Source organism: Sphaerodactylus townsendi, linkage group LG07 (genome assembly GCF_021028975.2).
Source record: "Sphaerodactylus townsendi isolate TG3544 linkage group LG07, MPM_Stown_v2.3, whole genome shotgun sequence".
NCBI lineage: Eukaryota > Metazoa > Chordata > Lepidosauria > Squamata > Sphaerodactylidae > Sphaerodactylus > Sphaerodactylus townsendi.
In genome coordinates, this window is record NC_059431.1 from 106,902,496 (window position 1) to 106,924,830 (window position 22,335).

Genomic DNA, 22,335 nt, shown 5'->3' on the forward strand with positions numbered 1-22,335 from the left:
CTGTAACTTTAAAGTAACTCCCTGCTAGGTTTTTTGGAGGGAGGGGGGGTAATGCTTGACTGGCCTAACAAAGACGGCATTGTGGGCCTCAGTTGATGGACTTGAGTTTTGTTCCTTCCGCTTGTTTTTTTTTTAAAGCGAGATCTCCCAGGGCTCGAACAGGCGACCTTCTGCGTCCAACGGCTATGCGCCACACACTTCTCCCGTTCCTTTTTCCCACAGTTTGTTTTTAAGGAAGCTCCCGTTACGTTCTCCCTTGCTCAAGCGGTTGGACAGCTCACTCAGAGACCAATACTTCCGGCTTCCGGGGCGGCCATAGCCAATGCAGAGAGAGAATGCAAAAGCCACTCTCCGCTTCTGCGGGACGCCCCCCACCCTGAAAGGTGGCGTTGAATGGGAACCGGAAATGTGGATTATTTTCCTCTCTGTCCTTGACGTCCATGGTCTTGCGCCTCTCTCGGCCATTGCTGCAATGAAGGGTTCGCTTTACGGCTGGGCGGGGGCTCGTTTTACGGCTGGGCGGGAAAAAGAAGCTGGTTTCAGCGGGACCGGCAGGTAAAAGCTTCCAATATGTGATGGAAGGAGGGAGGCGAGTTGTGACCATGTTTTGCCCGGTGGCAGAGCAGGGCATCGCCCCACCTGCCCACCCACTCACTGGCAGCTCTTACGATTGCAGACACTCACCTGTACACTAACGTGGTACCAGAAAACATGTTTTACCCAAGCGACGTTTGGAAACTGTATTTCACCCTCTCCCCTTTGCTTGTATCTCGAGTGGATTGGTTGGAAGGCAGTATACAATTTTTAAAATTTAATTTTTATCCTGCTGTGATCCTCAGACGGGACCCAAAGCATGTCCAGATGTCATTCTTCTTTCCTTAATTCTACCAACAGTAACCTTGTGAGGTAGGGCAGGCTGAGAGGTTGTGGCAGGCTCAAGACCACCCAGCCAGCTTCCATGGCAGAGTGGGTCATTCTTTCAATAATTGGTAACATAAAGAAGACACAAGCACCCAAAGGCACTCACAGTCACCTTTTTTTCTTAACCAGGGGAAAGAAAGGAAGAGGTGATGTGAAATGCATTTGTTCACAATATTCTGCTTGAAGATTAGTTTTTTTTGGGGGGGGGGTGCAAGGACTTTGTAAAAAGTGAAGATTGTAGCATAGTTAGAAAAGTGTGTCCTGTTTGGTTTTGGGTAGTGATAGGTCGTGCGAAGGAATGTTTTGGATTGAGACTTGGTAGATGAGTTCCTTGCAGGAAGACATCAGCAAGTCTGTTCCTTCTTTCCAGCCTCTGCATTGTGGGGAAAGGTTCACATGTAGGATAAATGCACAGTTTGTTCTCGTTTTAATTATTATTACATTGTTAGGGTGCTGTTTTTTTGCAAAGTATTATGTCATCTGGCTTGCAATATTGCATCGAGAACTGAGAGGGATTGGTCAGTACATTGTTCTACTTATAAAAAGTTTTAAACCACTGCTGAGGCTTGTTCTAACTCAATTTCTTGCATTTCACAGATTTTTCCCCCAAAAGCAAAGACCTAGCAGGCACGTTGAAAAGATGAAAAGGACACAACTGCTTTTAAATGACCTTCAAGTGAGCCCTGAAGACTAATGCAGAGAATTAACAAGAACGTGGTTTTGGCCCTTCTTACTTTAACAAGTTCAGTCTTCCTTCTGTTTCAGTTGTACTACTATAAGTATTACTTGTCTCCAAAGGTAAATACTTTGTCTAACACTGCATTCCTGTTTGAAAACAGAATCTTCCAAACGTAGCATAACCGAAGCTTAGAATGATTAAAATGTGTTATTGCTTAAAATGCCTGATGTCATTCATTCATGCAACTCTGATCATATACGTGAGGGCAGTAAATCCCATTGAAATTGGTGGTTTTTGGTTTTTTTTAGTAGATATCGCTATGGTCATAAACTTTCCTTGTATCTTGCAGGGATGCAGCATTTAGTCAATTAATTGGTGTTATTAATTAATTCAGAAAGCTTTCAATTGCAGCTGTTAGATCCAACGATCATTTTCTGCAATATAAGCCATAGCATTCCACCCTGTGGCAACCAGTACTATCAGTTGAGTTTCCCCAAATGCTGTAATTTGGGCATCAGAAACAGCATGGGGATGGGGAGGTCTAAATGTAAAATTCCCAGAAATTTTAAAATCATGAGAGGGGAAGGAAATATTGGGGAAATTTTAAATATAGGTAGTACTTATTTTTCTATCAAGCCTACACATTATACAAATTTAACAAAATTCCTCATTTATAAGTAGAGTATATGTTAAGTGCTGTCAAGTCAGTACTGGCTCACGGCAACCCTACAAGTCAATGTCCTCCAGAATGTCCCATAGATAACAGCCTTGCTCAGGTCTTGCAAACTGAGGGTCATGGCCTCCTTTATAGCGTCAGTCCATCTCATGTTTTCCCTCTTTTCCTGCTACCTTCAGCTTTTCCTAGGGTTGTCATTTCCAGAGACCCTTTGCTTCTCACAATGCGTCCAAAGCATGATTGTCTCAGTTTAGACATTTTAGTTTCTAGGGATTTTTTTATGTGCAAAAGACCATTCAAAACTGGAATCCGTCGTCGGCAGTCTGACCCCTCGTTCCATCGCTGTGTCTAAACTAGACCTTGACTGAGACCAGATCGGTTTTAACAATATAACGTCACCGTCTGCTGGGCTCGTATTTATAACGTTCATTATTTTCGAGTCATTTCAGACTAACAGGGTGTGCAACATCTTGTAAATATCAGTAGCGAGAGTCTCATTTGCCCATTGACTTTGTAGGAGAATAGTGTCATAGAAAGTCTGCTACAAAAATCGATAGCATGTTATATACCAGAGTACTCCATCTTGGACAAATGTGTCACTCAAGATGTTACATTCCTGCCATAACTCTTGACTTGATAATTTACTGCTAGTTCTTAACTACAAAACCATTTTTTCTCTTTTGCTGCTATCAGAATGGTGCTGTTTTCCCCAAGGTTAAAGGGAGTAAGACAGGACAAGACAGTAGCCGATGGGTAAGGTATTTTTCTTTAATTTTCTTTTTTTATATGTCTTAGTTCCAAATGAATTCAATATCCTGCATGGCTCCAGGCTCAAGGAGAGGGTTCCATCAGCAGGTTTGGGTAGCAGGTTTGTTCATGCAATAGGATGTTTGGATCCAAGCCACAAAGTCTACTTGACAGACTATTTGGTGCCATGGGAGTTAAAGAAGAGCTTGGATTTATACCTGACCTTTCTTTCCTGTAAGAAGACTGAAGGCAGCTTACAAACTCCTTTCCCTTCCTCTCCCCACAACCGACACGTTGTGAGGTACAAGGGGCTGAGAGAGTTCAGAGAGAACTATGACTAGCCTAACAGGCTTCATGTGGAGGAGTTTGGAAACAAGCCTGGTTCACCAGATAAGAATTCGTTGTTCATGAGGAATGGGGAATCAAACCCGATTCTCCAGATTAGAGTCCACTGCTGTTAACCACTACTCTACGCTGGCTCTCAAGTTCAGGCAAGAATGTATTTATCAGATGCGTAAAATGGACTGACAGAGCGAAGGAGGTAGGTGAGATGTTCCTTTTAGTGTGCTGCTCTTTGCTACTCTTTATTTATTGGGCAGGAGTGTGTGTTTAGTCCAGGATCCCCCCCCAAAAGTCTATATTGTACAACTCTGTTCAGGTAACAGTGGGATTTCCTCTGGAGGAAAACTGGGACAGGAGAAATGGTCCACATTTTCCTTTGTAGAATCAAAAGATGCCTTCCTGGTTCTGTGCACCTGAGGAAGTTAGATCTTGGGTTTCTCATACATGTGACAAATTGGTTTTAAAACTGAAGCTGTTTCTCACTGGACTGGCTTTTGAAGTAGCTTTTTTGATCCAAACTATAATTAGCATGACCTCAGTCTTGGGTGTTTTTAAGGAGGTTTTGATGTGATTGCTTTTTATGTTGCCTAAACTTTTGGTTTTCTTTTCTCTTTCCATCTCCCTCTTTTTGTTTGATCAGAACGTGGTTCGGAAATTCCTTGGTCTGGTATCCCGCCACCATATATCTGTGCATCTTATCGACCCATTACTTCTAGGATTGATTGCTACTGACTTGGAGCAACTCAAGGCCTCCCCTGAGGGCAGCTACTCAGAATGCAGATACCTCTGTGTTCCCCGGGACTTCACTACTTTTGCACTACTAGACAAGACCTGGAAACTGGAGGTGAGGTGGTCTTGTCTTGACCCAACTGCACAGCATAAAGCTGACATTTTGAACCTTCAAAGTCTATTACAAAGTCTAAACGTTTTAAACCCTGTGGCTTGACACAAAATGCCCAACTCCCAAGGGTACACCAGTAGTACTTGCGTCAATCCTCTTGACACAGCGTTAGTCTCCTGGAAAACACGGAGTAGTTAGAATTCAGTCTCATTGATCTTCATAAAATTAGATTTGCAAGTGGTATCCTTGTGGTTGTAAAGCCAGGTGTGTCAACAAATGCATTAGGTCCGGAAACAAAATTACGGAATATCCCTGCACGGAATTTTATGCTGGAGAGATATTTTATCCCTTGAGGTTTTGCTTTGCTAGATTTGAATCCAGTGATACTTTAGAGATGAACAATTTTTGGGGGGGAGAAAGGGACACAAGATTTTGAGAGTTAAAGCTCATTCTATCAAATGCTTTTTAAAAAGTCTTTACTATACTCTCTGTTGTTTTATTTTGATCTCGATGTCTTAATTTCGTTATCGTCCATGAGTGCTTTTATTGTAAAGCAGCGTATCAGGATGTAAAACTTGCCAAGAAGAAGAAGAGTTGGACTCTCCTGTAAGGAGACTCAAAGGGGCTTACAAACTCCTTTCCCTCCCCGCCCCCCCCAACAAACAAGCTGTGAGGTGGGTGGGGCTGAGAGAGCTCAGAAGAACTGTGACTAGCCCAAGGTCACCCAGCTGGCCTGTGTTGAAGTGCACAGGCTAATCTAGTTCCAGACAAGCCTCCACAGCTCAAATGGCAGAGCGGGGAATCAAACCTGGTTCTCCAGATTAGAGTGCACCTGCTCGTAACCATTACACCAAGCTGAAAGGGTTGCTTTAGGGGAGAAAGTTGGGAAACCACTGGCTTACACTGAACAGGATCAATTCCTGCTGCCAGGGCTGTACAGCATAGGCTTGCATCTCTGTGTTCATTGCTACAAGAGAGATATTCTCATATCATCCTGTTTTCAGATGGGCTTGTTTCGAGCAGCCGAGAGAGTCGGATTCCAGTGGCTAAAGGTTCAGAGCAAAGACCCCCGTCTAGAAGGAATGGAGGATCTCTCAGGGACTGAGATTCCCTTGCACTATATCTTCAGGCTGGCCAACCATGCCATCCACATGGTGGTCTTTTATGAGAGGAACGGCAACTATCTGTGGCACGGACAGCTGCGGTTGAAACGGCTCGTGGACAGGAAATTTGTGCCTTTCCGAAAGCTATGGTTCGGCCGCTACCCTGGAGCCTACGAGAAGTAAGAAACGTGGCAGGGCAGTGTTTTTCATTTGGAATTAAATCAATTGTATCAGTTTCCTTTCAAAGCATGGCTGTCGGGTCTACCTCGTTCCTCTTCTGTGATAAAAGGGGAGATCAGATAATTGATGCAAGGTTGGGCTTTCAGCAGCCATTAACCATGATAGCTTAAAGAAACCGCTGAATCCCTTCAGGCTGGCCAACCAGGAGTACACTACACACAACCAGCTTACAATCTCCATCTTACCTTCCTTAAAACTGCTTGAACGATATGGCTGATCAGGTTGAATGTTTCTTTATGGCACAAATGGGTTGAGCGGATAGAGGATGTGTTAGCTGCTAATTATATGGCGGTGCAACGACACCGTCTTTGTGGTTTCTAGGGGAGGGGGAGAGAGTCATCTTAAAAAGATAAGGAAGCTGTTTTTGTCAAAGGCTTTCACTGCCAGAATCAACTGGCTGTTGTGGGTTTTACGGACTGCATTGCTGTGGTCTGGTATCTTTTGCTCCTTATGTTTCTCCCGCATCTTTGGCTGGCATTTTCAAAGTCCGGAAGCTTTTCATCAGCTGCTCACGCAACAATGCAGAATCGCAGCATGTGTGGAAAGCTAAGAATACTTGGGCGGACTAAAAGACACTATACTTTGACTGATATCACGGCGATTATATTCCTATTCGCATTTGATGTTTATGTCTTGCCTGTAGGAAAAGTAGGAAAGTATAGATAACAGGAAAGACTAGGCCTATATCCTTGAATGTGCATGAGCTCTTTTAACAATATTGATTTACATTGAGTAGTATAAAGATATTATTGTACATGCACCTGATGACGGGTAGATTGTATTGTGGTTTATATGTGTTCATGGTTATGAACAGAACAATATATTTGTAAGCCAATCATGCAGCTATAGTGTGCTACGTTTTGTTTTTTGTATCGTCATATATCCATTGGTCCGTTGGCGCACTGTTCTATATCTTCAGAAGCACGTCACAAATGAGATGTGTTTCCCTCTGTGCTATGGAGCAAAAGCTACTAGACTGCAGCCAGATAGCCCATAAACCTACAACAGCCAGAAGCTGTTTTTGTTTTCTTAGCTTGGTAATTCCACCCACCCACCCCTCTTTCTCAACAGGCTAAAACTACAAAGCATCTCTCTTGATGGATTAACAGTCCAGATTCCGAAAGAGCCGTCGCATTTCCTCGAAGAATGGTCTCACTCGAGGTTCATTGAATGTAGGTACAAAGAAGCTCGATCTTTCTTTCAGGTTAGTAGCGATTGAGAAGGATTTCTTCGCAAGTAGATTTTTAATTTTATTTGCAAACTGCCCTGGATTATTGGTAGGGCAGGGCAGAACTTTTTAAATAAATGTGTAAAATTATTTCTAGGGGTGGGGTGTCCCTCCCCTCCCTTTTCCCCAGTGGTAACGTTTTGCAACTTAAAGGTCTGCAGAAGGAAGAACGACTTTGTTGCCCAAATCCGGAGTTTATTCCAAACTAATCCAACGCAACCTGCACAGTCTACCCAGCCCAGCACAGTGACATGCTAAACTTTAATTTAAAAAATGCATCGTTGCTGCCTGCTTTTCTGTTCAACAACAGCAAGGTTGTCAGGCAGTGCAAACTGAACAAGACTAGGCAACTGGGCTGCTTTTATCTTTGGCTGATCACCTGATTGGACAATCCTGATCGAGTGCACTTTTGTTCTACTAAGTTCTACTTGATATCCAAGCCATGAAAGTTTCTGCCGCGCTCAGCGTAAGCCCATTGATGTGTCGACTTAAAAAGGGACAACTCTTCTTAGGGCAGCACTCTCTTAAAAGTGGACCTGATCTTAAGGTCCGTTGGAACATTTAAACTTTGGATTACTGTGACTTGCTCCACGTAGGGTTGCCCTTGGGCCTAATCTGGAGGCTCCAGCTGGTAGAGAATGTGGCTGCATTGACTCCCAGTGGAACAATGGATCTGGCTCAAGGTTCTAGTGTTAACATTTACAGCCAACTGTCTGAGTCCACAATTTCTGCAGGACTGCCTCTCTTAGGCTGTTTGCGCACGGGCGGAATACAGCGACCCATGGACGCTAAAAACAGCGTCCCTGGGGAGGGGTTCGCACAGCCGCTGCATTGCGGCGGCGGCAGCCTCGCTACCCCCGAGCGGCGTGAAGCTGCTGTTTCCGAATCTCTTTGGAAACAGCGGCTTTCAACCGCTGCCGTGCGAACAGCGGCGGCTGGAAGGCACCATTTACACACACCCTTTCCCGAACGCCTACCTTGTCTCCTGGCTTCCGACTTGTCGCAGAGGCCAGGGGACACGCTCCCCTGGCCTGCGACTCCAGAGCCGTCACTCCAGACTGCGGGAGCGTGTCCCGTGGCTTCTGCGATGAGCTGGAAGCCAGGAGACAAGGTAGGCGTTCGGCAACTGTGCGAAGGCTGTTCCGCCGCTTGCCGCCCTCCTGGGACCGTCCAGGCGAACATGTGAACAGTCCTGGGGGGTGCATCGGCATTGTTTATGCCGACGCACCCCCGCACTGTTGCGGTGCGGAAAGGCCCTTAGTATGTCCCCCAGAAAGCACTGTGCTCGTCTAATAACATCTTGCTGGTGATCCCTGGCTTGAAAAATGTCCAACTGTCCTTGACTAGAGCCAGGGTCTTTTTGGCCTTGGCCCTGCATGGTGAAACTGTGGGATTTACCCCAGTTCCACATGGCTTGCAACACAGAGCTGCTCCACCAGGCCTCCCCCTCCTTTCCTCTCCTTTTTCTCTAGTTGTTTTCTCTTTCCATCATGAGTATCTCCATGCTGCACTGAATTTTATTGTGGGGTGTTTTTTTATTATTGGTATTAAGTTGGTTTTGATATTGTATGTATGTGTTGGCAGCTGCCCCTAACCTGGGTTGCTGGGGAAAGCAGGGTACAAGTTTAATAAATGATAATAGAAAGGTTTGAATTTATAGCCAATCTTTCTCTCCTGTAAGGAGACTCAAGGTGACTTACAAGCTCCTTTCCCTTCCTCTCCCCACAACAGACACCTTGTGAGGCAGGTGGGGCTGAGAGAGTTTCAAAGAACCGTGACTAGCCCAAGGTCACCCAGCAGGAACGTAGGAGTGCGGAAACACGTCTGGTTCACCACATATGCTTCTGCCTTTCAGGTGGAGGAGTGGGGAATCAAACCCGGTTCTCCAGATTAGAGTGCACCTGCTCTTAACCATTACACCATGCTGGCTCTCTAAGCAGAAAGGGTTGCTTTAGGGGATTAGAATCCAACTGCTTTTAACTGCTACATCACACTGGCTCTATGCTAATAATAGCCTGTTCAGATAGCTCTGGGTGTAACAGGATACAGCATTTTAAAGCTCCTTTAGGAGGTCAGGATTCAAACAGGAACATGGAAGGGTTTGTGTCGCCCCCTCCGCATGGGCCAGTGAACATGGGTGTAGGACGCTAAATAACCCATTTGGGCGGGGGGAGGGGGACTTCACACAAATTCCGCACCCAAAACGAGTCTGTCCCCATGTTATTTTCCCCCACCCAGGTTTTTTGAAAATCATTAAACAAGCAATCTTTTTCAAAAATCCCGGGTTGGGGCCACTACCGAGTGAACAGCCAAGCAAGAGGCGCTTTATTTGCCTCCTGTTTCCTTTAAAAAAATTTTTGCAGCTTGCATCTGCATAGCTATGCAGGTGCAGCTGGTCGTATTGTGGGACATTGGCATGGCTCTGGGGGGCTGTTTGTGCATGCCTGCATTGCTACACCTGTGCGGGAAGTAATTAAAAAAGAAATAGACCTGTCTCCGTGCGAAGGCACGACAGCAACCCGGATTGTTTCCATGGGCTCCAATCGCTGCCTGCACGGATGCATCTGAACGCAAAAACAGGAAAACGGGTTCCTTTATCATGGCTTCAACCACTCATACATTTGCTAAGCTCCAGGCCCCCTTGCAGTGACTGAGACTGTTTTGGGAAACTGTTCTCCCCTTTGCCGTGGTAGCATACAAGATAGCTGTGCTATAAGAAATAAACCCCGAAGTCCTTTGGATGGTTGGAAGTATTTACATGTGTCTGTAATAATGCTACAGTTTAATTCCCATAGGAATAGCTTTGAACCTCATACATTAACTTTTCCCTTCTTTCTGCCCCCTTTCAAGCCATTAGTAAATATTCTAGAAAAACCTTCCTCTAAACCAGCACAGATTCTTAAACCGGGTTTGCTGCACATCTTAACACTAGGTGGTGCCAGAGGTTGAAAATGCAGAATGTAATAACTGCAATGTTTTTATTCATGTTTGAAGCAGCTGCTATCTTATGAACGTAATCAAGCAGATAGCAGGGCCAGCTTAATTTTTTTAAATTAGTCTGTACCATGGATTGGAATTGGTTTCAACGTCTAGCAAAAGACTGAGAGGAGTTTTGCAGTAGTGAAAGGAAAGTCCTTCCGATCAAATGGTTTCTTGTGGAAATCTTAATGATATCTTTTAAAAATGGAATTTGGGACCAAAGTTTATTTACTGAATTGTCTCCTCGCTTATTTGTCTAATATGTGCCGGGTCAGCAATCTATATTCACCCTTTGTTTGGGAATAGTGGAAAAACCTGTAACTTAAAAGTAACTTCCTGTATGGTTTTTTGGGGGGGAGGGTGTATATTTCACTGTGGGCCAGTGGTTTGAACTGGGGCTAAGGGAGAGGAGGCAGTTTGCTGTCCCTGTCTACCACTTAAAGACATGGGCCCCATTTGTTCAAACCTCTTCATAACAAGTAACATACAACTTCATTTAAGTCAACCTCTTTAGCAGCCACTAAAAATTCCTTCTAGTAGCTTGGATAGCCCAGACTAGCCTCATCTTGTCACAGTTTGCAAGCTAAGCAGGGTTGGCCATTGGAGGTGGTGATGGCCACTAACCTGGATAGCTTTAAAAAGGGCTTGGGCAGATTTATGGAGGAGAAGTCAATCTATGGCTACCAATCTTGATCCTCCTTGATCTCAGATTGCAAATGCCTTAGCAGACCAGGTGCTCAGGAGCAGCAGTAGCAGCAGAAGGCCATTGCTTTCACATCCTGCATGTGAGCTCCCAAAGGCCCCTGGTGGGCCACTGCGAGTAGCAGAGAGCTGGACTAGATGGACTCTGGTCTGATCCAGCTGGCTTGTTCTTATGTTCTTAATAGCTGGATGGGAGACCACAAAAGAACAACCTACTGTTGTTAACAGAGGAAGGCAATTAGAGACCAACCTTCTTATTTCTTGCTTTGAAAACCTCATGAAGTTCCCCATGAAGGTTGGCTGTGACTTGATAGTACATAACTTAGAGTTCTTTCTGCTGATGAACGTAGTTGGAAAGGAAACAAATAAGGTTAGAAATCGAAAACACATAATCTTTACTGGCATAGTACAAAGATTTAAAATAAAATACAAAAAAATTTTTTTAAGACAAAATAAAAAGATGGTTTGTTTAGCACTGAGCATAAAAACCTGGCCATTTGCTCTAGAGCATCTCTGGATTCGCTGTTTAACAGATAAACTGTCTTCTATTGGTTTGTCCAGCACTCTAAGCCCATCGATAAGGTTGAGAGGAACTTTGCACTGGCCAGGTTATGAAGAGTGCAGTAATACAGAACACGGTGTACAGTTTCTGCAGTTATCAGCGTGCAGATGCAAAAACACTTGCTATGGGGTGTTTTGGAGCCTCTTCCATCCCTCAAAGCGGAAGGAAGCACGTTGCATCTGGCCAAAGTGATGGCACATCAGTGCTCTGGATCAGAAAGAGTGAACAAATATCTGGCCACGCCTAGGCGGCCATATGGGATTCCAAGGGAGAGGGGAGAGCAGAATTTTTTTTTGCATAACCCTGATGTTCTAATGCAAAAAGTCTAGATTTTATAGTGGAGAACATCTCGTTGGGAGGGAGTATGGCTATAACATCGGGGGGCAGCCCAAGGCATGGAGCTTCACTTCTATGTGGGTCTACCATTCAGTAGCATGCAGAAAAGTTAAAGCCTGGGCAATAAGGCTTGTGTCCTCATGCCTGAAGCAAAGCTGAATCCAGTGCTTGAACGTTAAACACCAAGCTCTGGTCTCCAGAAGAGGTTGTCCAGTTTCTAGGCACAAGGTAGCATAGAAAACAGAGTGTGTCACTCCAAATATTTTATATAAAAAGGTAGATTGGATCCGCTCTATATTTCTATTCCAGGATTGGATCCATAAAGAAACACCATGTAAAAATTGTGGGCAGACTTTTGCTTTAAATGCTTTAAGGGCCGCAGGAAGAAAATTGGTGACCTTTTCTGTAAAAGAAACACAAGATAGCATTGGTTGTATTTTTGCTGGTGGCATCTATTCTGTTCCTGTGTGAGGACCATCCTGTTCTATAATGGAATTTTAAGTCCAGGTATTTAAAGATCTTAACCTGCTCAAGTGCTTCCCCACTCAGCGTCCTGTTAGAAGGGCACCACGAGCTTGCAAAAACCATGATTTTTGATTTGGAATAATTAATGTCATGGTTGTTGTTATGACAGTATTCAGCACACCTGGCTAATGGTTGCTTTAACCCCACTTAGGTCCGTGATAACAAAATGGCATCGTCTGCATAAAGCAGCATAGATAACCTTGATTTACCAAGATAAGAGCTGTGCGTGTCATACCCTCTCAAAAAGGGCGCTAAGTCATTTAAAAAGAGGTTGAACGGAGTCAGTGCGAGAACACAACCCTGCTTGACCCCCTTATTAGATGTGATTTTAGGGGTCAGAATGCCTTCCGGGTTGCACTTTATTTGGCATGTTGTATTAGAGTGAAGTGCAATGATTAAAGAGAGAAGTCTCTTCTCTACACCTAGGCTTCCTCCACAAAAGGTTTCTCGGCACAGAGTCAAAAGCAGCTCTGAGATCGAGAAAAGCTGCATATAGCTTGGACGTATTTACCCTGGTATACTTGGAAATCAGAGTGAAGGAAGCGCTTGTCTTTGAGAAATGTACCTCATAGGTTTTTTCTTTTTCAGCTGTATCCCGACGATATGTCTCTCGATGCAGTGGAGTTCAGGAAAAAAGCCAAAGTATTACTGCATCTTGCTGCTGCAACATTAAACAGTTTGGGAGTGAGATTCTGGCTGAGCAGCGGAACGTGCCTAGGTCAGAAGTTTACAGTTGTGTTTCAAATCGGAAATGACCTCTTTGGCTCTTATGTTAGCTGTTGAAGTTAACACCTGAGTAGGCCAGGTTAGCAAATGGGATCTTAACTGGAGTGTCTAGCACAGGGGTCTGCAACCTGTTGGCCATGCATGGCAGGGGCTGATGTGAATTGTAGTGCATGAACATCTGGAGAGCCACAGGTTGCAGACCCGTGGTCTAGCAGGTACAAAATACAGCATGGCCAATTGGCCATGCTGGCAGGGGCTCATATTCTAAGCATGGCCAATTGGCCATGCTGGCAGGGGCTGATGTGAATTGTAGTGCATTAACATTTGGAGAGCCACAGGTTGCAGACCCCTGGTCTAGCAGGTACAAAATACACAAGCAGAATCTTGATCCAGGGCATAGGATCCATGTGACTGAAAAATGCTATTTACTTCCGGTGAGATTCCAAGAACTTTGAAACGAGCTCTGTGAACTGGGGGGAGGGTGGAGGTTGCAAGGGCTTTACCCTTAGGCTGTCTCAAACAGGCGGCCCTTTACCACACCTGCCCTCATGCTAGAAGGCATATTTAAAAGGGCACAAGTTTCAAAAGCATCTTGTAATACGCAGCTGTGCAGCCCAAAAGATAGAGAGATTTCACCTGGCTCCTTCAGGTCCCTCAGGTGAACCATAGTTCCCTTTGGAAAGAAGGTCATAGTTTTTATTTATGTACAAATGTGACCAAAAATTGTGCAGTGATATGTTGCTCCCTACAAGGACATTATAGCAGATAGTGTTCATTCTGCTGGAAAAGTGACTGTGTAGTAAGCGTATTCATTTGTGGCATTCCTACCGTGTTTCCCTGAAAATAAGACAGTGTCTTATATTAATTTTTGCTCCCAAAGATGTGCTATGTCTTATTTTCAGGGGATGTCTTATATTTCTGTGTTCTGTTTGTCAGGCATGCTTCCAAACAAAAACTTTGCTACGTCTTATTTTGGGGGGATGCCTTATATTTCGCACTTCAGCAAAACCTCTACTACGTCTTATTTTCCAGGGATGTCTTATATTCGGGGAAACAGGGTAGTAGAAAGAACTGGGGAAGAACACTTTGAATAGAATGATGGCGTCGTAGATGCTTTGTTGATATATTTTAACAAAACGTAGGATATGATACTTCAGTCTAAGGAAATTATTATCCATATGGTGGCTATGGGTTAGAATACTCTTATTCATTTAAAAATGTGTACCCCTTATTTTGCTTGATCGTAGCCATTTTGGTTTGCCTTGACAATTGCAGACAACAATACCAAGGCAAACCAGCATGGCTTGCCAGATTTTGGCAATCATATTTTTCAGTATCAGGTTGTAGCAGGTGAGGTGAGTAGTGGTGGGGTGAATGCAGGTGCAGGCAGGATAAACAGGAGACACGAGCTAAGAGCTATATGGGAAGGGGGGCAGTGGAGCCAAAATGGGGAGGGGGGGCAGCTAGGTGAAGGCAATCTCCCTCATGAATTCTGATAGATTCTTCACTCCTGAAATCTGTATGAGTTAGGCTCCCATTATATCCATTTATAAAAATACAAGATAAACACTATTATCTCAGAACCCCTTTTTCAGAAGAAGAGGGGAAGCTACTGTTACTCACAAATAAGATGGTTTACACAAGAGTTTCAAATGACTTGGTTTTGTTTTACCTGAATGTTTTCCCCAAAGCTGAAAGGTCTATTTTCTTCGTTTTCTTTAGGTTGGTACAGACAGTGCAATATTATCCCTTATAGCAAAGATGTGGATTTGGGAATTTTTGTTAAAGACTATAAGACGGATATTGTTTCAGCCTTTGAACAGGCAGGATTACCACTGAAGCACAAGTTTGGCAAGGTTGGTAGATCAGATGCCAGTACTTGGGTAGGAAGTGCCTGTGATCTAGATGGGGGGGTGTGTGTGCGTGCGTGCGTGCGTGCGTGCGTGCGTGTGCAGTTGACAGATCTCAGATAAAATCAGAAGCCAGTTACCCAATATGCTGTAACAAAGAAGTAGTATCCAGAATGAAGTTATGCACATGGAAAACAGTCTTGTTTCTTGGTTCTTCTTTCTTTCATTGACTGGAGCCACAAGTAACAGATGGAGCCCTCATCTTCACAGCATGTCTTCTTTTCTGCACGAAAAGGAATGGTTCTTGTTTGCTTCTGTTGCGGAAATATAAAATGTTGCAGCTTGGAGAACCTATTGCGATAAGGGCCAAACTTGCTGTCGAGCCACAACCTTCACCCTCCTCATTCAAAGAGCTCCTACATGGATCTTTTCACATCTTCATACTCATGTTCAATGGGGTTACTTTTTTGTCTCCCTCCTAGGTAGAAGATAGCTTGGAGCTTTCCTTTCAAGGAGAAGATGATGTGAAGCTCGATATTTTTTTCTTCTATGAAGAGGAAGACCACATGTGGAACGGAGGAACTCAGGCCAAATCAGGCAAAAAATTCAAGTATGACTCGGACTCAGTGAATGTGGTGGGAGGAAAATGAACCTTGGGTATTATAAACATGAGATGATCTTAGCATGAGGATTGGTGCCCAGTTGACTGTTTTATCAAGCAGTTAAATCCTCTGAGTGATTATCAAACAGGGGTACCCCGAGGTTTCTTAGAAGTTTCTCAGGAATCCCTCAGTGGTCAGATATGATGAACAGTTCCTCAGTGGTCAGATGTGGTGAACAGATTTCTCTCAGACAGTTATTCATAATTTCCAGGTGGACGAATTGTCAGTCATGGTTTCAGTCCAAGTGGGGCAAAAGTGAGATCTAGCAAGCTCTGGACCCTAATTAGGAGTGACTCAGAATCTTTTCCAAGATGCTTGGGTTCTGTGGCAGACACGCAGGACTTCCTTGGCAGAGGAGTCGATGTAGGAGAGCGGGTAGACAGTTTGAAAACCACTGGTGGAAGTAGTACAATCGCTGCAGGAAGAACAGAAACTCTGCATGTTCTGTCCCATTTGTAATGCCTGAAGAAAAGGGAAGAAGCGTAGAACCAGATGGCCTTTTAAGTCAGTGGTATACCCTATTCTTGTAAAACCTACATATTATCTGTTCTTCTAAAACAAGCAGTAGACTGTGAATCTAATCTGTTAAACAAGTGCCAAGTATGTCTAGTGACACACTAGTTAAATAGAAAGGGCAGATTGTAAATTAGCAGAAGTTTCTTCCTCTGAGGTTCTTTCCTGAACTTAATAATTTGCTTGAGGCAGGAGAGAGTCTTAGGTGGGGGCGGTTTAGTTTCCTGTGGAAGGCATAAGCGGCTGCACCCTTCCTAGCAACACACTTGGATTAACTGCACCTTCGGTTTTAGCTGCATGGTTTGCTGTACTGTGGAGCCAGGGAGAAAATAGCCCTGTGATGACAACCTGCTGAACAGCTGCTCAGGGGAAGAGAAGGTGGGAGAGTCTGGCAGATAGTTCATTTCTAGAACTAGCAGGAATCTTGTGCAGTGCAGATGAGGGTTGTGTGTCTTCCTTTCTGTGATGACCGCTGTTTATGAACCAAAATGGTTATCGTGCCAATTTCAGAGCACTAGTTACTTACAATGCTGACATCGAAGACTTCCTGCAAGGGAATTCGAGGTGGTCTGTGCAGAAGCTGTGGGATTTGATCTTCAAAATAAGTTTGTGAGGTCAACTGGGCGGAAAGAGAACGTCTGTGCCAGAGAAATTTCATAACTAAGCAAAGGATCAAACCCCGTTCCCCTCCACTTCTGGTGCATCATTCTCCAGCCACACCACCCCAACTTAAAGGTTGTAATCCCCCCCCCCTTACACTAGAGAATTAATTAGACATTCGTTTATTCAAAAGATAAAACAGTGGAGAAATGTCAGAGAAAGAGTATAAATTGTCTTTGGGGTAATAATGTTGTGCTGAAACAGCCCGAGAAAGGGACACTGTTCTATGAGCCTCAGATTCTTGTGGCAGCATATTAACTTTTTATGTGGCCAAATTCTTATTTATTCACTTTATAGAGAAGTTTGCATAATTTGCAACAGTTGCAGAAATTAGGGAATTCTTGCTGCAGAATTCTTCTTTTTAAACATGTATGCAGCATTCCTTGTTCGCAAGTTCTTTCCCACTGAATGTTTTTATTCATTTATTTTTCAAGTTTATATCCCATCTCTCTGTCAACAAATGCCACTCAAGACAACTAGCAGCTATGTATTGGGTAGTTGTATTAATTTTTTTTAAAGGCAAACAAACAAAAAAGACAAACAAACAACAAGGGGGGAAGGGAGGGCTCCCAATTTGTGCCAAATATAAATACAGTTAAAAATGTACCACTTCCTCTCTAGTTGCAATTATGAAATTATAGTTCACTTTATTCTTATTGTTACTAATTAAATGGAATCCACGCTTTTCTCTATAATATCTGTTTTCTGATTCTCCTAGTCCTCAAATCCACGAATCATCGTTTCATTTTTTTTCCTATCAGGTGTTTTCAGTAATTGATAAATTTAGATGTGTTCTTTTCACTAATCAAAGTTAGTTTAACCATCTCACCAGTTTCAGTATCTTCACAAACCATGGTTTTAGTGAGGGTAGAGACGAAGTTTTCCATTTTTATGCGTGAAATATTCTTGCTGCTGATGTCACATATAAAAACAAAATTCCATATCTTTTTTCAAACTGTCTGCAAGCCTCTAGTTCCATTTGTATATTAGACTTTAAAATCTTCTGGATTATTCAATATATCTGTATCCAAACTTTGTTAGCTTTATTACAATCCTTCATAATGTTCACATTTCCAAAACACCTTCGGAAAATACGAGGAAACAAGGTTTTAACAGATAATGTGATGGTTCAATAAACACTTTATAACTATTATGTGAATTTATATAAAGAGGTTCCATTGATAAAAATAGATGAATATCTTAGAAAGTGAAATTACCTTAACTACAATTAACAGAAGAACAGAGACTTATTATGAATGGCACCGTAACAATTAGAGAAGTGGGAAATAGGTGGATACTATAGGAAGTTAAACCAGGAAAGGTCCTAGTCCAGATGGTCTGTTGGGACTGTATTATAAGTATTTTCAGTATCATTTTTTTCTCTTTACTCAGTTTATATGCTAACAGTTTACCTGCTCTGTTTGTAAAATTCTTTTGCTTTGCATACTTCAGTTTTATTTCCATTTTTGTCTTTGGAGTGACTTTTGCTCAGCTGAAATCGCCTGACAGTTGGCCTCGAGCTACTTCGTTCTTCTGCAGCTCGCAGAGGCGTCAACACGCCATAAGTCCCAAGACAACTGGCAACAATGTAGAATAACATGATTTAAATGAGTAAATTCCACATAACAGCAAATAGCAACGTAGAATATCAAAAATTGGGAGCCTAAAAAAATCTGAAAAGCTAGAGGGGGAAAATAGCCACAAGTGAACAGAGACCAGCTGATATAAACACAATCAAGTGAAAGCCTGTTGGAAAAGGTCAATTTTATATGCCCTGCAGAACCTAACCAGGTCCCGTAGAGCATGAGTTTCCTCCGACAAAGCATTCCATAAATACGGAGCAACTGCAGAAAAAGCCCTGGTCTTAGTGGCAGAGAGACGAGCTAATTGAGAGCCCGGTGCCACTGACAAACTTGAGATTTCAAACACAGGTAAAGTGGGAGGTCATAGAGAGGCAGTCCTTCAGATAAGATGGCCCCAGGCAGTTTAAACAACAATGTAGTGCATGGGAACGTTTTTTAAAAATGTAATGTTAAATTAGACCTCGATCTTCTGCCTGTTTTGAACCACAGGTACCTGTTTCCCAAGTTCACGCTGTGTTGGACTGAGTTTGTAGAACTCAAGGTGCGCGTGCCATGCGAAACCCTCCAGTACATTGAAGCCAACTACGGTAAAGAGTGGAAGACGCCTGTGAAGCAGTGGGACTGGAAGAACTCGCCCCCCAATGTGCAGCCCAATGGGATCTGGCCCATTGATGAGTGGGAAGAAGTCATTCAACTCTATTGAGCTGTGCGCAAGACCCCAGAATGCATTTGCAGTATCCATCACGCATGACGCGGAAGTCATGATCAGATGTGAGATCCTTTGTCCGTTGTTTTCCTGAGACACTTTTAAAGTATTTCTCAGCATTCCACAGATTGGTGCACTCCTTCGAGGAGCTGGGAAATCTTTCATGCCTCTAAGGATGGTGGGATATCAAGGAAAAACAATATCAAGAAGCCAGTGGAGGAAGAAAGGAATCCTGACCTTTTTTAACACTGTGCCTCAGAAAACTTCCTTTAGTAAAAAAAAAAAAACCCACAAAACCAGGCCAGAGGTGTAGCAAGTACCGGTGCGTCCTCCGCCCCTGTCCTGCCCCGGAATGCTCCCGCCACGCCCCTGGAATGCCCTCACCACGCCCCCACAGGCGCACCCCGCCCCCTGGGAGCTACGCCTCTGAACCAGGCCAGCCTCCTAGAATGAAAATAAGAGTTAAGCCAGGGAGAAAGTAAGAAGGATCCTCTCTTAAATAGAGCCAGTTCACCCTGGAAGGTTCGTGATGCAGAAGAGGGAACAAAATACTTGTAAGTAGCTAAGTCTACTCTGATGAAGAGACATCCTGTGTTGGCTGGGGAAAGTGTGTTTGTAGTTTCCATGGCTGTTGTGCACACTTCTAATTAAAGGGGAGTTCAGTTCTCCACAGGCCTTTGATGTAGGGGACTTAGAATGTGAACACTGAGTCATGGCCAAATGGCCAAGTTCATGCTTTGCACCTTGTCAGCTGCTGCAGAAGCCAAACCCTGGAACTGAAAAAAATCCACACAATGTAGTTGTTGGTTCTTTTCCTGTTGTGCAGTGCTGAGAACGGAGGGACTTTTTCTCAACTTAGTGGCAACACGTGAGAAGCTGCAAGAGGGAGTGTCGTGATTTTGCAGCTCCCCTGCCTGCATTAGGTTGCTGTCAATTAAATGGGCAAATTTCAATACAGGAAGGGCAGGCGGTTGTCTCTTCTTTTTCCAGCCGCTGTCGTGTGGTCAGAGCACTGAACTAGGATGACCCAGGCTCAGATCTTCACTCTGCCATGGAAGCTTGCTGGGTGACCTTAGTCCGGCCGCACGCTTTCATCACAGAGAACGGAATGAGGGCAGCATGGAGGTTGGAAGGACAATATGACGGAAGACCCGCATACACTGCTCCAAGATCTTCAAAAGAAGGGTGGAATGAAAATGTGACAGACTTCCAGTATCTACAGTGTTGGTAATCATGCTATATACCGTATATACTCATGTATAAGTCGAATTTTTCAGCACATTTTTAGTGCTGAAAAAGCTCCCCTCGACTTATATGCGAGTCATTAAAAAATTGTGTTTTTACTTTGCCGGCCAGCAGGGGGCGCAGTTTTTATGCTAGAGGCACCAAAATTTCAGGGTACCCTCAGAAGACTCTCTTGATTATACCAGCCAAGTTTGGTAAAGTTTGGTTCAGGGGGTCCATAACTTTGGACCCCCTGAACCAAACTTTACCAAACTTGGAGGTGCCCCCATTCCCCATTGTTTTCAATGGGAGCTATTAGTAGATGGGGCTACCCTTTTGAGGGTCCATAACTTTGGACCCTCTGAACCAAACTTCACCAAACCTGGCTGGTATCATCAGGAGAGTCTCTTTATGATACCAGCCAGGTTTGGTGAAGTTTGGGTCAAGGGATCCAAAGTTATTGACCCCCAAAGGGGATGCCCCATCCCCCATTGTTTACAATGGAAGCTAATAGTAGATTTTTCATTTCTGATAATATCCCTCTTAAAATCTAAGTTGGGTTACATTTGGACATACAGATGATGAAGAGGAATCCAGTTTTGAAGGATTTTAACTCTTGTGTTTAGCTTGGTTGCTGATTGAGCTAAGGTTTTTGTACTTTTAAAGTTATTGTTGATACCATATTGTTCTTGTTGATCCTCTTTTCCACTTACAGAGCCAGTTTACTGTTTTTCTTTGAAATAAATATTCAAAAACATTTAACCTACTGATGCCTCAATTGATGCTGCATTTCCCACCCTCGACTTATACGCGAGTCAATAAGTTTTCCCAGTTTTTTGTGGTAAAATTAGGTGCCTCGACTTATATGCGGGTCGACTTATACACGAGTATATACGGTACTACTTTCTTTCCCACATGCCTTTGGGAAAACCAAGTTCAGATGCACAAAACAAGGCTAAAATACAAGGAATGAGGTGGAGTAAGTCTATGTTTCCTGCTCTGGTCCTGGAAATCTTTCTTTTTTTAATGAAGGTTAAACTTCAGGTTAACTGTCTCAATATGAAGCTATGGGAATGTATAATAACTACTGTAGTTTTTGGCTCATTTTCTCCCTTAAATAACAAGCTTTCTATGTTTGCTAGGTATAAGAAGCTTCTGGTGGGGAGGGAGGTTGTTTCTTTGGTCCACCAGTGCTTTTTGTATGAGGTTCTTCTGTGGTTCTTCTAATTGCAGCCTTTAAAAATGTGAGTCTTTGGTATCTTGCCTACCTTTCATGCATGAATGAGGAGGAACAGGGAAACTGGTTTCCTGGTCAAACCTGTGCAAAGTTGTTCCTTTCTAAGTCAATTGAAGTCAGTGGGCTTACCAACGTGAATCTCTGCTTAGGATGCATTCCTGGTGCTCCAAGTCGAAAGCTGCAGTTTGACCAATAGCATACAATGTGCTTCCTGTTGCATCAAGATTTCTTGTATGGAACTGTTTCTTCAAGCCCCTCTTTCACTTTCCATTCTCTCCATGGCAAGCGAGATCACTTTTAGCATGACTTGCTTTGCTGTTAGAATGGGTAGATTTTCCAATGGCCACAGCTTTGCCCCAGAGATCTTTCCTCTGTCCATGGCCAGCCTTCCCTCTCACTCGTGCTGCTTTACATGCCTTCCCCCACCCCCACCCCATGTTGCTGGCTGCTTCAAATAACAGAAAACAAGTTCACTCATGCAACAGCGGCCTCAAATTCTCTTGATATTTTGAGATATCAATATAAAGAGAGCTTGGAAATAATCAATCTCTGTTGTCTGGCAGCACCAGCACCAAGAGGGGGAGAGAATATGTGCTCTAGGATGTCTTCTTTAACAGCCAGTGGTCCAGATAGTTGCTTTGCCTTTTTCACTTGGGGGTGGGGGAGAATTACTTTTGGAACAGCTATATCAACGTAAAGTGCAACTTAAAGGGTTAAGCCAGCACTCTTGACTACCAGGTGTAATGAAATTTGTGCCTTTAAAAATTACTTGATTGGCAGAGTTAAAAGAATCAATCCTGGAAAGCTCTCTGCAGAAAAACTCTGGGGAAAGGAGGGACTACCTCCTCGCATGTCAATAGAGAAATGTGAGGAGAGCCCTCTGAGAGCCCGCTGCGCTGAGAAGAGTCCCAAGGTAAGCATTCTGTGCGTAATGAACCTTTGCCTTACATTTTGACTTCCTGCTTGAAGAGGTGAGAATTTGCTCTTTGTTCCTAAAGTAAACATTCGTTTATAAAGATAAAGGAAGTCTCACGGGGTGATGTTACATCACAACATTTACCAGGCAGATTTTGTTTATGGGATAGTTTGCCATTGCCTTCCCCAGTCATCTACACTTCAACCCTAGCAAACCAGGTATTCATTTTACCTGCCTCGGAAGGGTGGAAGGCTGAACCAACCTTTAGCCAGCTACCATAAACATTTGTTTGCTAACCCTCCACCCTACCCCCCAAATGGCAAGGATTAACTTTTTCTGGCCAGTCTGTATTCGGAACCCAATATTTTAAAAAACTT

The 22,335-nt window shown here is 43.6% G+C and overlaps 1 protein-coding gene across 3 annotated transcripts; it reads left to right on the top strand.

The window, feature by feature from the left end:
* Positions 1 to 476: 476 nt before the first annotated feature.
* On the top strand, positions 477 to 19,938 carry FKTN (fukutin). 3 transcript variants are annotated; one of them, XM_048504049.1, is made up of 10 exons: positions 477 to 555; positions 1,519 to 1,719; positions 2,970 to 3,029; positions 4,006 to 4,209; positions 5,211 to 5,488; positions 6,621 to 6,753; positions 12,470 to 12,599; positions 14,330 to 14,463; positions 14,940 to 15,067; positions 18,365 to 19,938. In XM_048504049.1, the coding sequence occupies exons 2-10, from the start codon at positions 1,615 to 1,617 to the stop codon at positions 18,576 to 18,578; spliced, it is 1,386 nt and encodes a 461-aa protein (XP_048360006.1). In that variant the 5' UTR covers positions 477 to 555; positions 1,519 to 1,614; the 3' UTR covers positions 18,579 to 19,938. The 3 variants fall into 3 exon arrangements, with proteins under 3 accessions (XP_048360006.1, XP_048360007.1, XP_048360005.1); XM_048504050.1 differs by lacking the exon at positions 477 to 555 and adding an exon at positions 611 to 699; XM_048504048.1 differs by lacking the exon at positions 477 to 555 and adding an exon at positions 712 to 906.
* The last annotated feature ends 2,397 nt before the right edge of the window (positions 19,939 to 22,335 follow it).

What these genes read in the sequence shown, in the direction of transcription:
- FKTN (XM_048504049.1), top strand. Translation starts at nt 1,615, where the DNA reads ATGCAGAGAATTAACAAGAACGTGGTTTTGGCCCTTCTTACTTTAACA. An exon ending in GACAAGACAGTAGCCGATGG is followed by an intron (nt 3,030 to 4,005) that starts GTAAGGTATTTT and finishes TTGTTTGATCAG; the next exon opens with AACGTGGTTCGGAAATTCCT. An exon ending in TGAAGCACAAGTTTGGCAAG is followed by an intron (nt 14,464 to 14,939) that starts GTTGGTAGATCA and finishes TCTCCCTCCTAG; the next exon opens with GTAGAAGATAGCTTGGAGCT.